The 14470-nt window shown below is 44.4% G+C and overlaps 2 protein-coding genes across 2 annotated transcripts; both read right to left on the reverse strand.

The window, feature by feature from the left end:
• Positions 1-495: 495 nt before the first annotated feature.
• LOC119355542 (DNA-directed RNA polymerases II and IV subunit 5A-like) lies at positions 496-3362 on the reverse strand. The gene is made up of 4 exons (XM_037622361.1): positions 3009-3362; positions 2758-2934; positions 2556-2669; positions 496-997 (listed from the first exon to the last, which is right to left on the reverse strand). The coding sequence occupies exons 1-4, from the start codon at positions 3204-3206 to the stop codon at positions 872-874; spliced, it is 615 nt and encodes a 204-aa protein (XP_037478258.1). The 5' UTR covers positions 3207-3362; the 3' UTR covers positions 496-871.
• A 1474-nt stretch (positions 3363-4836) lies between these two features.
• On the reverse strand, positions 4837-7929 carry LOC119355541 (DNA-directed RNA polymerases II and IV subunit 5A-like). The gene is made up of 4 exons (XM_037622360.1): positions 7588-7929; positions 7313-7501; positions 7099-7212; positions 4837-5675 (listed from the first exon to the last, which is right to left on the reverse strand). The coding sequence occupies exons 1-4, from the start codon at positions 7786-7788 to the stop codon at positions 5550-5552; spliced, it is 630 nt and encodes a 209-aa protein (XP_037478257.1). The 5' UTR covers positions 7789-7929; the 3' UTR covers positions 4837-5549.
• Positions 7930-14470: the final 6541 nt, after the last annotated feature.

Raw genomic sequence — 14470 nt, forward strand, 5'->3', positions numbered from 1 at the left:
CCGATGGGTATGATATTTTCCCATTTAAGTACCCATGGGTAATTTTTTGTCCCATACCCTTACCCTAATAGGGTTTTTACCCACAGGGTACGCGGGTAATGGGTACCCATTGCCATCCCTAGCCATGTATGTCCCCGTCGTTGACTGACTTGCGGTTTTCTTGGTAGTAAGACTAGTTTTTTTTCCCTAGGACTAGGATGATTATTTTTCTTGGCAGCTAAACTGCGAACAAGTCTCCGTACAAAGGAGCGGAGGATCCTGCCAGCCACTTCTCTGCCGTGCAGTTCCCGCAACTGTAGAAACGTCAAAATCTGAAGCAAAAGACACGGGACGTCTTTTTACTATGCTGGTATACATCAAAATCGACGGCCACGCCAAGGTTCCAAACGATAGACTTTTAACCCCAGAAAAACAAAGCTTCCAGCTTCTCGGCTTATGCAGAGGAAAAGCTAGCCCAGATCTCTGCAGAAAAGACATACTCGCAACAAATTCGCTCGAGGTTGGCCACTTTGCTGCCAGTCTTAACCGATACCACTCAATACAGTCAAGTTATTTCTAGAGTCCCAGAAAGGCATACTCATTCCATCTGGTCAAAATACCGGGGCGCACAAGTAACTGAATTTCACAACAGAAAGGCACGGAACACCACACATCTACAGAGAAACCTATTTTTCTAGCTAACACAACACACTACACTCATGTCAAATTGCCAGCAAGTATACAGACAAAGGGGCACCGAGCCACTTCAGCGAGCACCTTGGTTCCTCCACACACACACAGCAATGCTTCTTTCTAGTACTGGGAGGGTTTGGCGACCAAGGAACCATTTTAATTCCCAGACCAACCTCAAGCCTTGATATGGTGGTGAGGATCACATGACGTAGCGGTAGGTCACGTATTCTCCGGCGACTTCGCTCTGCCGGGTGATCTTCACCACCTGCCCACGCTTCATGCCGTAGTATCTTGCTACCGGATCCGTGAGCTGAATCCTCGGGAGCTGCATCATAAGATAACTCCAAATCATCAGAACATAGAGTGCCACTGTAGTAAAAGATTGGGGCAAGTATCCGTGTTCTGTTTGTTAGGGCTCAAGCTCCTTTACAGAACTGAGGTATCAAAGCTTGATGAATGTGAAATGTGACCGATGCAAATTATGCAGCCACTACCAAATGAGCCCTCTAACTGATTTCAAAACAACAAACTACTCAGATGAACATCACCAACATATCAGGCCAGTACACTGGTATACTTAACTTTATCCTAGAAAGCATTTAAAACAGTAGAAAAAATGCAGCTAAACCTTGTCAGTTGATCACCCACAGATCAACCAACATATGCAGACATAAGCCGCATATACATAGGGCCTGTTTGGGACTGCTCCACTTCACCAAAATCAGTTTCACTTCACCAAATCCACTTTGGAGCAGTTTCATACAGAAGTTGTAGCACTACCAAAGAGAATGTTTGGCTTCCATCTAGCTCCAGCTTCAAGAATGGAAAATTAGGTGGAAAGGATCTATTTGATTGGATGAGAGGGGAGAAACAAAGGGGTATCCACTTACTGGTGACAGTGGTGGGTAATTTCCCCCCGACTCCAGCTTCTAGAGTTTTTTTGGAGCACCCCCCTCAAGAGCTTCATAAAAAACTAGGAGTTGTACACCAGATTCTAGTTTCTTTGCGGAGCGGCATATCGTGGAGCTACCCCGTTTGGCTTGTGTTTTCTGGAGCAGAGCTGAATTTTAAGGAGCAGAGCAGTCCCAAATAGGCTCATAGGAGCCATTCACTAGTCACTACTACGTATTAACTTCTCAAAAGGATCACTTCCCAAGCAAGCTATCGAATACCATCCTTCAAGTTATAATAGTTCCCTAGGTGTCCATTCTACTACTTTATCCTACTGCCGACTGCATCAATTTCTTGCCCTATCAGAAAAGCCGTTCACCCAGAATCCCCACTGAGCAATGCAATATCCATGTGTTCCTAAATTAGGATCAACCGTAGTTTTGGAACCAAGATAAACTAAAACTAAACAATCCAACGTGACACATAAGTCCTGCAAACTAACAGGGTTATGTGCAGACTCCATGATATCCAATTACTATTGTTAGGGAAATAGGATAATAGGATATTTGCGAGGAGGATATGATCCTGGTAGTTAGGCAAGTAGGATTCGATCGGCCACATCATCTGCCTGCTGGCGTGTTAGTACAAAACAATGTTCAAGAGCACCAAAACAGCAACATTGTCTCTGTCTAAACAGAGGAAGGGGAAGTGCTCCTATAGTGATACTTCAAGGGAACAGAAATGAACCTTTGCAGAACTCATAGGGTGTTTCACACAATCAATTTGTAATGCGCAAATACATTTTGATCTGATGGAATACGCGGTCACGTTTATCGATAATTTAATTGTTCATAGATTTTCTACATAAACCATCTCATCTCATGTATTATATGGCTTAAAAAAGAACATTTTTTTTCATAGTACCATGCTTGCAAAGGTTAGGATATCAGGCTGGTGGACACAGAGAAAAGGAATATGCAAATTCATCTGACCTGAGTTTCGTGGGCAGTGTATTTCTGCAGCAGCTCCTTCTTCTCCTCGTCACTCAGGAGCTCGTGCTTCGGAACGAGATGGTGTTCAGTAATGTTTACAAGAAGCTCCCCTTCCTGCAGGACAGGGCAGCATCAAACATTAGCTATTGGTCTCTGTCATACGAGTAGGAGGTGGACAGACAGGGGTGCGGAGGAGTGCGACCTGGAAAACCTCGAGGTGGTACTTCTTGCTCTGTGCGACCTCGGTCCTGGCCGGGCCGGTCAGCGCCTTCTGCAGGACGAGGATGCCATTGGTGGCGTTCCCCAGCTTCATCTTCTCGACGCAGCTCCTGACCACGGCCAGGCCGGTCTTGGACTCGTCGAGGAAGAAGACGTTGACTGGAAGGGCAGGAGCGACACCGTCAGTCAGAAGACACCCCACCGTGGAAATCGAAGGCAAGAAGGGGAGGGGACCTTGTCGTTGGGGTCGCCCTGCTTCTCGCAATGGATGACGATCTCGTCCCGGCGGACGGGGTCTCCGTAGCGCTCGACGAACTCGTGCAGGGACAGCTTGATTTCCTCGTCCTTCACCGAGTACCCGCGGTCTCCCAGCATCTGCAGCACCGTGCGCCGCACGCGGAACAGCCGCTTGTTGTCCCCGTCGGACGCCATCCCTTCCCCGCCTCCGATGCCCCCGCGCGAGGTTTTTGGCCTGTGTCGGTGACTCGGTGAGTAGAAGCGGCGCCGGCGAGGATGGCGTGAGGGCGGTGTGGCGGCGGGTTAGGGTTTTTGGCTATGGCCGTCGCTTGGGAAGGTTGGGCTTTTAGGTGAAAGCCTTGCAGTTCGGCTCAATCGGGGCTTTCCGAACAGGTGAAATACATGTGGCTCCAAAAAAAAAGACAAAATGGACATGTTATTATTATTATTATTATTTTGTGTGTGAAAAAATGGACATGTTTTTCTCTGTCTTTACCTCAGAAGAAATCATCTTTTATTGTGCTTGCATCAAAATGACTTAGAATTGAGTGCCATCTACAGAAAATGACTCCATGCTCCACCGAAAATGCCAAACGGAGACCGAGCTCCATGTAGGCCTTTATTTGAAAACTTGAAAATTCAAACTTTTCAGCTTAAAAAATTCTGAAAATAAATACACCTATACCTAGATACACAATGTACATGTGTGTAAATTTTCAGGTCGAAATACATTAAAATGTGAGCTACACAAAAAAGATAAATCTGGAGCTTTTTAACATATGTACTGTTATTCTTTGAAGTCCATGATTTTTTTTGCAGCTCACAGTTCAAGGTATTTTATCCTGAAATTTTCCACACATACACTTTATATCCTTGCATACATGTGTATTTTTTCCGATTTTTTTGAAACTGAAATTTATGAATTTTGAATTTTTTTAAATAAAGGGCTCTATGGAGCTCGGTCTCCAAAATGCTCACAAATTTGAAAGTGTTCATGAATGTAAGCAATGTTGTGAGTTAAAAAATGTTCACTATTTGTTTAAAATATTCACTAATTTTAATAAACGTTCATGAATTAAAATGTGCAAAAAAAGAGAAGAAAAACAGACATGAACCCTCAAACCAATGACATACACCCTTACAGGTGAGCCCCAGCGACCCCACAGACCCCCAACGCACCAGGAAGCTCCAGATCTAGGGAGATCTGGGAGCTTAGCATGTTAATAGATAGGTTTCATTCAAAATAATACGACGACATGCGCCACTGGTTTCTCAACAGAAAAAAGGTGACTCAAAAGTTGTTGGAGAACCCCTGTTGACATTTGTGGCCCATTGTCTGTTGATATTGGAATACTTACGACAATGTCAGATAATTGCTTTAACGCCTCCACCGCGTGCCTAGGCATTGCATTGTGGCTCATAAATTGTTGAAGTACCCTTGTCTGCATTTGCAGGCATCTTGCCAGATTTTCTTAAAATGCTTGAGAATCTTGATGTTTTGTCTATCTTGATTAGTGGTTGGTCACAAGTGACAGGCCAAACCAAACCAAACCAAACAGATATAATACGGCAGTCCTTCTGGACTCCCTCTGAACAACCCTTGCGGCAAGCGAGGTTGATAATCAACTGCCTCCCAGCATGCATATGGTCAGCCGTGAGCAAATGTGAAACCAGAAAAGGAAAAAATTGAGGTTGATCACATCACATAGGGAAGGCAAAATAGCTCGAGGTTCACCACACCGCTGCCATTCTCACCATACTTCATGCATGCCGGGAGGGGAAACTCATGCTGCAAGCTTTGCTTTGCTCGTCAAACAAACAACCATACCAGATTAAATGGTCATACCATTTATATATTTGGCTAAATACAGGAGCACTAAAGTGAACTCTGAAACAGACCGACTATTTCGGGTAGCAAAGAGTTATTTAACAGCGCTGAAAAAGAACGGAACTACCGAAATCTATGTCTAGATGCTAGCTAACAGAGTCATGTCAAACTGACAAGCAGATGTAAAGACAAGGCACTAAGGCAGTTCAGAAAGTAACTTCTGTTCCTCGAGAAAACAAGTGTCTACTACTGAGGACAGGAAGCATTTTAATTGGCAGTGCTTGCAGAACATCTCGACCCTTGAGAATGTAGTGGAACTCAGATGAACCACAGTTGCACATCCAGAAATGTTTGAAAATTTCCGGACAAAAAACTAGTGCATCGACACAACATCGTTCAATGTTGTCAGAAAATTTCATATCAAAATTCGAAACATTGCACGAGATACAAAAATGATAAAAATTTGACATCAATGTGAACCTAATATAAGCTGGGCTTCAGATTTGGCCAATTATCACACTGATGTCAAATTTGCCTTTTTTGCATCTAGTGCAATGTTTCGAATTTTGATATGAAATTTTCTGACAACATTGTTGTGTCAATGCACTATTTATTTATTTTGGAATTTTTCAAACATTTTTCGGTGTGCAACCGGTGTCCGGTGCACCGGTAGCACCAATTGCCCCGGCGCACCAGATAAGCTCTTGAGCTCAGACAACATAGCGATACGTCACATATTTTCCAGCAGTTTCACTGGGCCTGGTGATCTTCACGACTTGTCCACGCCTCATGCCATAGTATCTTGCTATTGGATCCGTGATTTGAATCCGAGGGAGCTGCATCATCACAAGACAGCACAAGAGCATCAGAACCTAGAGTACCACTATAATAATAAAGGCTAATATCTGTTTCTTTATTAATGTGCATAAGACATTTCTCCTTATACTATTGATTGGAAGAGCACCTGCCGTTTTACGGCAAAAAGGAAGACATCTGGGGCCAAACTTTTCTAAAGAATGAGATTATGAAAATTGATGAATGCAAAACGTGACCAATGCAAATCGTTCAACCACTACCAAGTAAAAAGGGCAAGCAACACTTAAACCAACACAGCTTCCTACTAACTTCAGAGCATTATGCATCTTAATCTTAACAAACAACGCACGCAAACAAACAAGTACACCAAAACTGATATGAGAGTAACAAATTCTAGTACACTTGTCTCTAACATTACCCAACAGACCAAGTATCACTGTAGAAAATATGCACCACACCAGTGTCAGTAGAACACCCATAGACTCACTAACCTATGCGAAACATAATGCTCATATATCTAAGAATCCTTAAGTACACATTAACTCTGAAAGGAACACATCCGAAGCAGACTATATAGCATCATTCTTCAAGTTCTAGAAGAGCTTCTGGCATGTACATCCTACTAGCTTATCCTGCTACCACCTGTGTCTAACATTCCCAGCCATTCATGACATCACCATATTACTTTCATCAAAGTAGCACCTCAGCTACAGTCTTACGCATGATCAGTTTCTTGCTCATCCCGATTCTACACTTAATAATATAGAATTCACATGTTTCTAAATTATGAACAACCATAATTGTTGAGTCAAAATGATTTAAAGAGTAACAAACATACATGACTTAACAGTTGTCATACTGAAAGCAAATTAAAACAACACTGACCAGGATATTCATCCGCATATGTATATGGATCTTATTATCAGAAACTATTTGCAGCGGACATAGGGATATGACCTAGTAGTTCTGCAAGTAGGATTATATAAGATTGCATCCTTACTATTGCATTATTAGGGGATATGATCCTGGTACTTGGTGTCTAAGAAAACCCTCGGCCACCTATGTGGCATACTAGCATGCAAAACCGCTGTTTTCAGGACAAAAAAACATCTATGTAAACCAGGTTATGGGATAAGATAAAATACTCCACTTGGGATTAAGTACGAGGGACATTAGTTTGGTGAAATATAGCTTGAGGAAGTAGAGGGAACCTTTTCTTTCAAATCAATAATGTGTTTCATCCCAGCACAACCATCTGGAATATCTACATGAAGGTATGCTGGAATACAGGGTTGTGGTTTTTAGCTATAATTGTTTGTTCACAGATGATTATTAACGGCTTACATGGCTCAAACAGAAATACATTTCACATAATGACATGATTGCATCAATTAGAATATCAGGTCAGTTACAGTGAGCAAAGGGTTGATAAATTTGTATGACCTGAGTTTCTTTCACAGTGTATTTCTCCAACAGCGTCTTCTTCTGCTCCTTTGTGAGGAGCACGTGCTCGGGAACCAGATCGTGATTCTTAATGTTTATAAGAAGCTCCCCTTCCTGCAGGACAGCAATACATTAAACGTCAGCCACTGGTTCCCATGGCGAGAGGCACTGGATATTAGTCAGACGAGTACGAGGCATGGATGTCGAGCGCGACCTGGAAGACCTCGAGCATCAATTTCTCCTTCTCCTGCGATAACCCGAGCACCGCGTTGCGGGCAAAGGCGGTCAGCGCCTGCTGCACCACGAGTATGCCATTGTTGACGTTCTCCTGCTTCATCTTCTCGGCGTAGCTCTTGACCGTCTTCATGCCGGGCTTGGGCTCGTTCGGGAAGAAGACGTAGATCTGGAGCGGCATTGCCAACACCGTCGATCAGTCCACGCCCTAGCTAGTACGGAAATCGCGGGGAGGAGGTGGGGGAGGGGACGCACCTGCTCGTCGGGCTTGTCCTTCCTGGCGCGGTTGATGACGAGGTCGTCGCGGCGCACGGGGTCGCCGTAGCGCCCGACGAACTCGCCCATGGTCATGTCGACATCGGCGTCCAGCACCAGGTACCCGCGGTCCCGCAGCATCTGCATCACCGTGCGCCGGACGCGGAAGAGCCGGCTCGCCTCCCCCTCTGCCGCCGCCATCCCTTTGCCGATCACCCGCGCGAAATTTTCGCCTGCCTTTGGAGAGGAAGGGCCGGCGGCACCGGAGGTAGGGGTTTGGGGAAGGAGGGTTCAGGAGACACCGGCACCGAGCGGCGAGGAGTGGGGAAGATTGGGTCGGAGCCGGACCCGAGACCGAGTTATGGGGGTTTAATCTGGGCTGGGCTGGGCTGGCCCTACGAACATATATGAGGAATTTCTCGGGAGATATTTCGTGGAGGAACATATATGGGGGTTTAATATGGGCCGGAGAATGATCTGGGCTGGACTGGCCCTACGAACATATATGAGGAATACACAGAGGACGCCTTTTGTCATAAATTTCTGGGGAGCCCCTATGGCATTTTTTTTATAGAAACCGTGGCATTTCGTGGAGGAACCATGATTTTTTTTTGAGAAATCATGGCATTTACAATGTACTACTCCTATATACCATGACATTTTTATTTTTAAGAGCATGGCATTTTCTTTATTAAGAACATGTCATTTCTATTTTAAAGAACATGTCATTTTTGTTATTAAGAGCATGGCATTTTTGTATAAAGAGCATGGAATTTTGTTTGTAAAGCATGACACTTTTATAAGAGATGGCGCTTTTATTTGAAAGAGTATGGCATTTCTATTATAAAGAGCGTGACATTTTTTTATTTTGCATTGTAGAGCATTGCAATTTTGTTAGTGAGAACATGCCCCTTTTTATTATTAAGAGCATGCCTTTTTCTTTTATTAAGAGCATGGCATTTTTTAATCTGTAGTGTGGTAAAATTACTTTTACCATATTTTATAGCATGCCAAGTTTTAGAAAATCACATGATGTTCACATGGCAATTCATAAACGTTTAAAGAGCATGGTAGGATTTTCTTTTACTAACAGCATGTCACTTTTTGAAGAGCATGGCAACTTTATTACTAAGAGCATGCCACTTTTTTATCTGGAAAATTATTAATTTTATTTTAATATATGGATCATGGCATTTTTTGAGCCGTTTGTTATGACAAAGTACATGGCAATTTTAAATTTGGATAATTCCTTTCTTTACATTTCATGGCATTTTATTATCTCAGTCCTGACTTTTTCCTTTTCTACCTTTTATTATTTCTCAATTTTGAATCATTATTTTATTGCAAAACTTAAAACTTCTTAACATGGCAACTAAAATTTTGTTGTCATCGCAACTTAAATTATAGAACCATGACAATTAAAATACATTTTTGTCTTTGTTTTCTAGTGGACCATGGAATTTTTATACACAGATTTTTTTTATTTTATACGCAAATCTGCCTTGATCAATGCGTGATCTATTTGAACATAACAACATTTTTTTATTATGTACATCATGGTATTTGTGTGTGCGTTTAACTATTTAAGATAAGGTCCATACACCCATTTAAAAAAATCTCACAGGAAAATGAGATTTTTTGGCCCAACTGTTTGGTCATTCCTCCCCACGTGATTGGTCAAAACGTTCGCGGTTGTCCCCTCCCAGGTGAACATTCCCTAGTTACTCGGGTCCTAAGACAATATGGACAGGGTTTTTTGTGCCTTTACCCTAGAAGAACACATCTTTTTACCAGGAAAAGAAAGAAGAAGAAAACACATCTCATTGTCTTTTCATCAAAATGATTTAGAATTGAGTGTCACTTACAAAAAATGACTCCATGCTCCTCTTTTGTTTCTCTAAGTCGTTTGTGCTTGGGAGAAAGTCGGTCCAATCAAACTGGGAGTAGCATACTGGGTAGACATGAGGGGTATTAGATACTAACGTGCGCTTTGCCAGGCCGCTCTTCACTCGTGTGATTGCCTTCTTTCTCTAGCAAGTTGTTGCAGACAGTTGTTTCGTTTTGGTTTTACCTGCGTATGCTCGGGTTAATTTTTTTATGGTGTTTTTTTTTAATCTTGTTTGTCTATCGTGTTGGGGTGTTTTTTGAGACAATATTTACTCTAAAAGGAGAGTGGAGTTGTTCCGTGTGTGGTTGTGGTGTCCTTACACATCTCGTCTCTCGCGAAGGTTGTTATGTGAGCCCCCTAGGAGCTCTTATTCTACACTAAAATCATGAAATTGCTACTATAATGTTCACATGGGTCGGTCCATGAAGCCCCCACTCGCTTAGGTGGCTCCCTGCTCCACTCGCTCGCCTAACATTTTTTTCCGCTCGTTCCACTGCTATCTTATAAAAGGCTGGTTGTCGCTTTATTTTTAAAACATTCGTTAAACTAAAATATTGTGATGTCCGGATAATTAAGCTACAGTAACTCCCTGTTAATGAAGCCATGTCATCATAATTACTATTGTTAAACTCGCGTTGGTTTGAATACGGTCCAAAATTAAATTTAAATTAAAGTCAAGATTCAAAATTATCAAACGTGCAAACAAAAATATTCAAGTTGTTGTAAATAATCTTTTTGCAATATTAATGGGAAATCAACTTTTTACAAAATGGCTAAATGCCCAAGCCTCGCCGCCCAGCTGCCACTTTTCCTACGGCCCCGCCGTGAGCGCCCTCCTCCTCTCCCCTCTTCCACTGTCACCGCGCGCCCGAGGACGTGCCCGCTCGCGGCCTCCCCGCGCTCGTCGCGCCTCCTCTGGATGGCCATCGCGCCCGACCCCCATGACCACCGCCGCCGTCGCTGCGCCGCGCGGCCCCCGTCCATGGTTGCCTCGCCCCGCGCACTCCGGCAGGCCGCTCCCCAGTCACTGCTCCGGCTCGCCGCTGCCACTGCTCTGCATGCCGTCTCGCCCCTTGCCGCCGTTGCCCAGCCGCCCCATTGGCCGCGCTCGGGCCAGCGCCCGCAAGCCCGCACACTCATGTGGCTCCGCCCGCAACGCCCCGGTGCCCGTGCGCCCGTTAAGCCCCGCTGGGCCTATGACATATGGGCCCCCCGCCCAGAACAAAAAAAAAGAATAATTAAAAATAAATAATAATAATAATTAAAATAATTAATTGATTAAGAATTAATTAAGATAATCAATCCTATTTAATTAATCTAATTAACCTGTTAGTTTAATTAAACAGTAATTGATTAACCTAACCCTAATTAACCTAAACAGAGAATCACAGGTGGGTCCCACGGGGCCCACATGTCAGGTTGACCTGTTGACCAGGTCAACGGTTAACGCTGACTGCTGATGTCTGCTGACGTCAGCATGCGCTATTCTGGATAATGTTGAATTAAATTAATTAAATAAATACTAAAAATGATTTAAATCTTTTAAAATCAATATAAAATAAACCGTAACTCGGATGGAAAAACTTTGTACATGAAAGTTGCTCAGAACGACGAGATGAACTCGGATACGCAACACGTTCGTCCGCCACACGTCCCTAGCATAGCAAACCTGCAACCGTCCCCCTCCGTTTCATCTGTCCGAAAATGCCTAACTCCGGGAAAACCTTCCCAGATGTTTTCCCCCTTCGCCAGTATCGCTTAGTACTGCGTTAGGTCACCCCTGGCACCGCGTTTTGCCTTGTTATTTTTTTGTGATGCTTTTTTGCCTCGTATTTACTGTTTCTCCCCCTCTTCTTCTCCGGTAGACCCCGAGACCGACGTTGATGCGACTGAGTATGACTACATCCCCGACGACCCCTCCTGGCCAGAGCAACCAGGCAAGCCCCCCCTTTGATCATCCCGATATCGCCCATTTCATTCTCTCATGCTTGCATTAGATTTTGCTACTGTAATTGATTGCTCCTATTCTGATGCATAGCCTGCTTTTGTATCCGCTGTTGTACCTTACCTGCTTATCATAAACTGCTTAGTATAGGTTGGTTAGAGATCCATCAGTGACCCCACCTTGTCCTTGTTGCCCCTGCTTCATCATCGAAGACCCGATCAACGGGATCGAAGACCAGGCCCCGTCACCGCACATCACTTACCCCTTTTGTTGCTCGACTCTGCAGAGTTACCATCGAGTGCCGAGGATGGAACCTCTTACATCACTCCTGATGAGATCTCTGTAGTGTAGCTATTCGGTCGTGGTCATCGAGGGTGATCTCTTCCTTAACCACTTCCGTTACGGCTCTGTCGTGCAACCCCTCAAGTGTGGACCTCGAGGGTGGATCCTCTTACGTTCACCTTGATGATAACATCGAGTGGAATTCACCGGGGATGATTCCTCGGGTTTTCCCCTTGATGTTTGGACACACGAATACTTGGACTTTACCACTGTTACTTGGAAAGACGGGTCGGCCCTGAGGGGTACCCACGCGAGCTTAATTGCGAGTGATGTGGAGTCGGGTTGACCTGGAGGGTGCCCGCGAGATAATTACGAGGCGTGGCCGGGCATTCCTAGCCCTTGCCGCAAGTCCTCGAGACGGGGCGACGGGGTCACATCGATCGTGAGTCTCTGCTCCTTACCGCGTGCTCCTAATCCACTACGGTTTAGATATTTGATCCGAGGGGCCTCTGGCCTGATTGCACTAACCATCACGTGGGCATTGTATGGGCGTTCTACATCGTATACATTAGCCGAAGCTTAATAGACATCAGAGACTGAGCGGCGCGCGCCGGGTTGGACTGGTAAGCACCTGCCTTATTGAAGGAGGTAGCTAGGTCTGCTCACCGGCCGCCCACGCAACGTGCAGGAGTTCCCAGGGAGATGGCCCATGACCCCTGGGGGCATAGGTTTAGTCTGGCGTGTTGGCCTCTCTATTAAGCCTAGGTCGGGTTGCGGCGTATTGTTTGGCCTAGGCCGGGAATGACCCAGGAAAGTGTGTCCGGCTGGAGTTAATCGAGCGTGGTGGGTAAGTTGGTGCACCCCTGTAGGGAAGAAAACATCTATCGATAGCCTGTCCTACGGTAACAGACACTTGGAGTTGTATCCCGATCGATACAACTAGAACTGGGTACTTGAGATGAGAAATGGATATGAGACATGGTTATGATGAATGGATAGTATGGCTCTGGGATTGCTTTCTCGCTGGGAGTCGAGAAAGGATCTCTGGCCGAGGTTGATAACACTACTGCTACTTTACTTTATGCTACTCTACCCCCTCCTGTTGCTGCAAGATGGTGGATTCCAGAAGATGCTAGTCATCGATAGGACTAGGCCTTTCCTCTATTCTGGCATTCTGTAGTTTAGTCCATAGATACATCCATTTTCCTTTGATACAGATGCATACTTAGTTTAGATCTGATGTAAGTCTTGCGAGTATTTTGGATGAGTACTCACGGCTGCTTTGCTACCTCTTTTCCCCCATACCCAATTGTTGCGACCAGATGACGGATCTTAGGAGCCAGACGATGCCACTGATGACTACTACTACGTAAAGACCGCCGACGACCAGGAGTAGTTAGGAGGCTCCCAGGCAGGAGGCCTTGCCTTTTCAATCGTATATGCTTTTGTGCTAGCCTTCTTAAGGTAGACTTGTTTAACTTATGTCTGTACTCAGATATTGTTGCTTCCGCTGACTCTGGTGTATTCGAGCCCTCGAGGCCCCTGGCTTGTAATATAAAGCTTGTATTATTTTAATTTGTGTCTAGAGTTGTGTTGTGATATCTTCCCGTGAGTCCTTGATCTTGATCATACACATTTGCGTGTATGATTAGTGTACGGTTGAATCGAGGGCGTCACAAGTTGGTATTAGAGTCGACTGCCTGTAGGTAGCCCCTTTCCAACTCCTTGGCCGAAGTTGAGTCTAGTCACTACAAAACTTTTACTAACATGGTTGTGTGGCTTACGGGCCCACGTCGCCATATGGGTGGTATTAGGATCTTTTACTCCTCGTCTATACTCTGGGACTGTGTTCTCTCTTCTATTCAGGGTTAAATGAATTTACTAACTACATTAGGTTCTCGTAACGAATTTCCCCGGAGAGCCCCTTCATTCCGGATGGTTGCCTGCTTCACCAGAAGAATTCGAAGATACTCTCTGATCTACTCCCGACAACTTGTGTTCATTTCTTTTGCAATCCCTTAACACCGTTGAATCCTTATGGATAAACATGTACCCTTGCCGTTCTTACTTCCATCCCCAGTCGTTCTTGTTGTTACAAGATACCCGAAAGTATTCTTCGACTTTCTAGAATCCTTTTTCCGACTGCCTTGCAGCTCTTTTCCGCCTGAATAACCCTAGAAAAATTCCTTACACTTATTAGAGATTTGTTCATCCCTAGTTGATATTATGTCTCACAAAATTCTTCGAATGCAATTCGATCTCCCAAAGATCCTCTGCAGCCTAGTGCTCCCGAAAGTCTTGTCTGCCTGCATTATGGTTAAATCCATATGTCTAGCAATATTCATTAACATCCTTTGTCCTTGTCATCCTGAGCCTATTGATTCTTTATGTTGCGATTGCTCGCAATCATCAGTCGAATCCTAAAATTTGACCTTCCTGCTCATACGTCAATCTAGACATGAGTTGGATCTTGGCCAATCATGTTGTAATGATTGTCCACCTAGTTCCCTTCAACTTGAACGTCGAATTATTCAGCTGTTTCTATAATATGTTGCCTTTGCATTCTTTCCCTCTTCTGATTGAGTACTGATACTCACATCAGATCCATTGAGGACCGCTGAATCCTTTGTTGGATTTTTATCCAGCAATGTCTTTCATATTCAAAATCTCGTGCACTCTTCCCCTGATAAATATTGCCTTCGGTAAATTGTATCCTCCGCTTATTGTCAACCATGCTCTGCTATTGAGCTGATGTTATATGCTCTGGA

This window comes from Triticum dicoccoides, chromosome 2A (assembly GCF_002162155.2).
Source record: "Triticum dicoccoides isolate Atlit2015 ecotype Zavitan chromosome 2A, WEW_v2.0, whole genome shotgun sequence".
In the NCBI taxonomy this organism is placed as follows: Eukaryota; Viridiplantae; Streptophyta; class Magnoliopsida; order Poales; family Poaceae; genus Triticum; species Triticum dicoccoides.

Coding starts and splice junctions, on each gene's coding strand:
- LOC119355542 (XM_037622361.1), bottom strand. CDS start 3,206: ATGGCGTCCGACGGGGACAACAAGCGGCTGTTCCGCGTGCGGCGCACG. Junction 2,935..3,008: donor AGGGCGACCCCAACGACAAG/GTCCCCTCCCCT, acceptor CCTGCCCTTCCA/GTCAACGTCTTCTTCCTCGA. Junction 2,670..2,757: donor ACCACCTCGAGGTTTTCCAG/GTCGCACTCCTC, acceptor CCTGTCCTGCAG/GAAGGGGAGCTTCTTGTAAA.
- LOC119355541 (XM_037622360.1), bottom strand. CDS start 7,788: ATGGCGGCGGCAGAGGGGGAGGCGAGCCGGCTCTTCCGCGTCCGGCGC. Junction 7,502..7,587: donor AGGACAAGCCCGACGAGCAG/GTGCGTCCCCTC, acceptor ATGCCGCTCCAG/ATCTACGTCTTCTTCCCGAA. Junction 5,676..7,098: donor ACACTGTGAAAGAAACTCAG/GTCATACAAATT, acceptor GTGATGATGCAG/CTCCCTCGGATTCAAATCAC.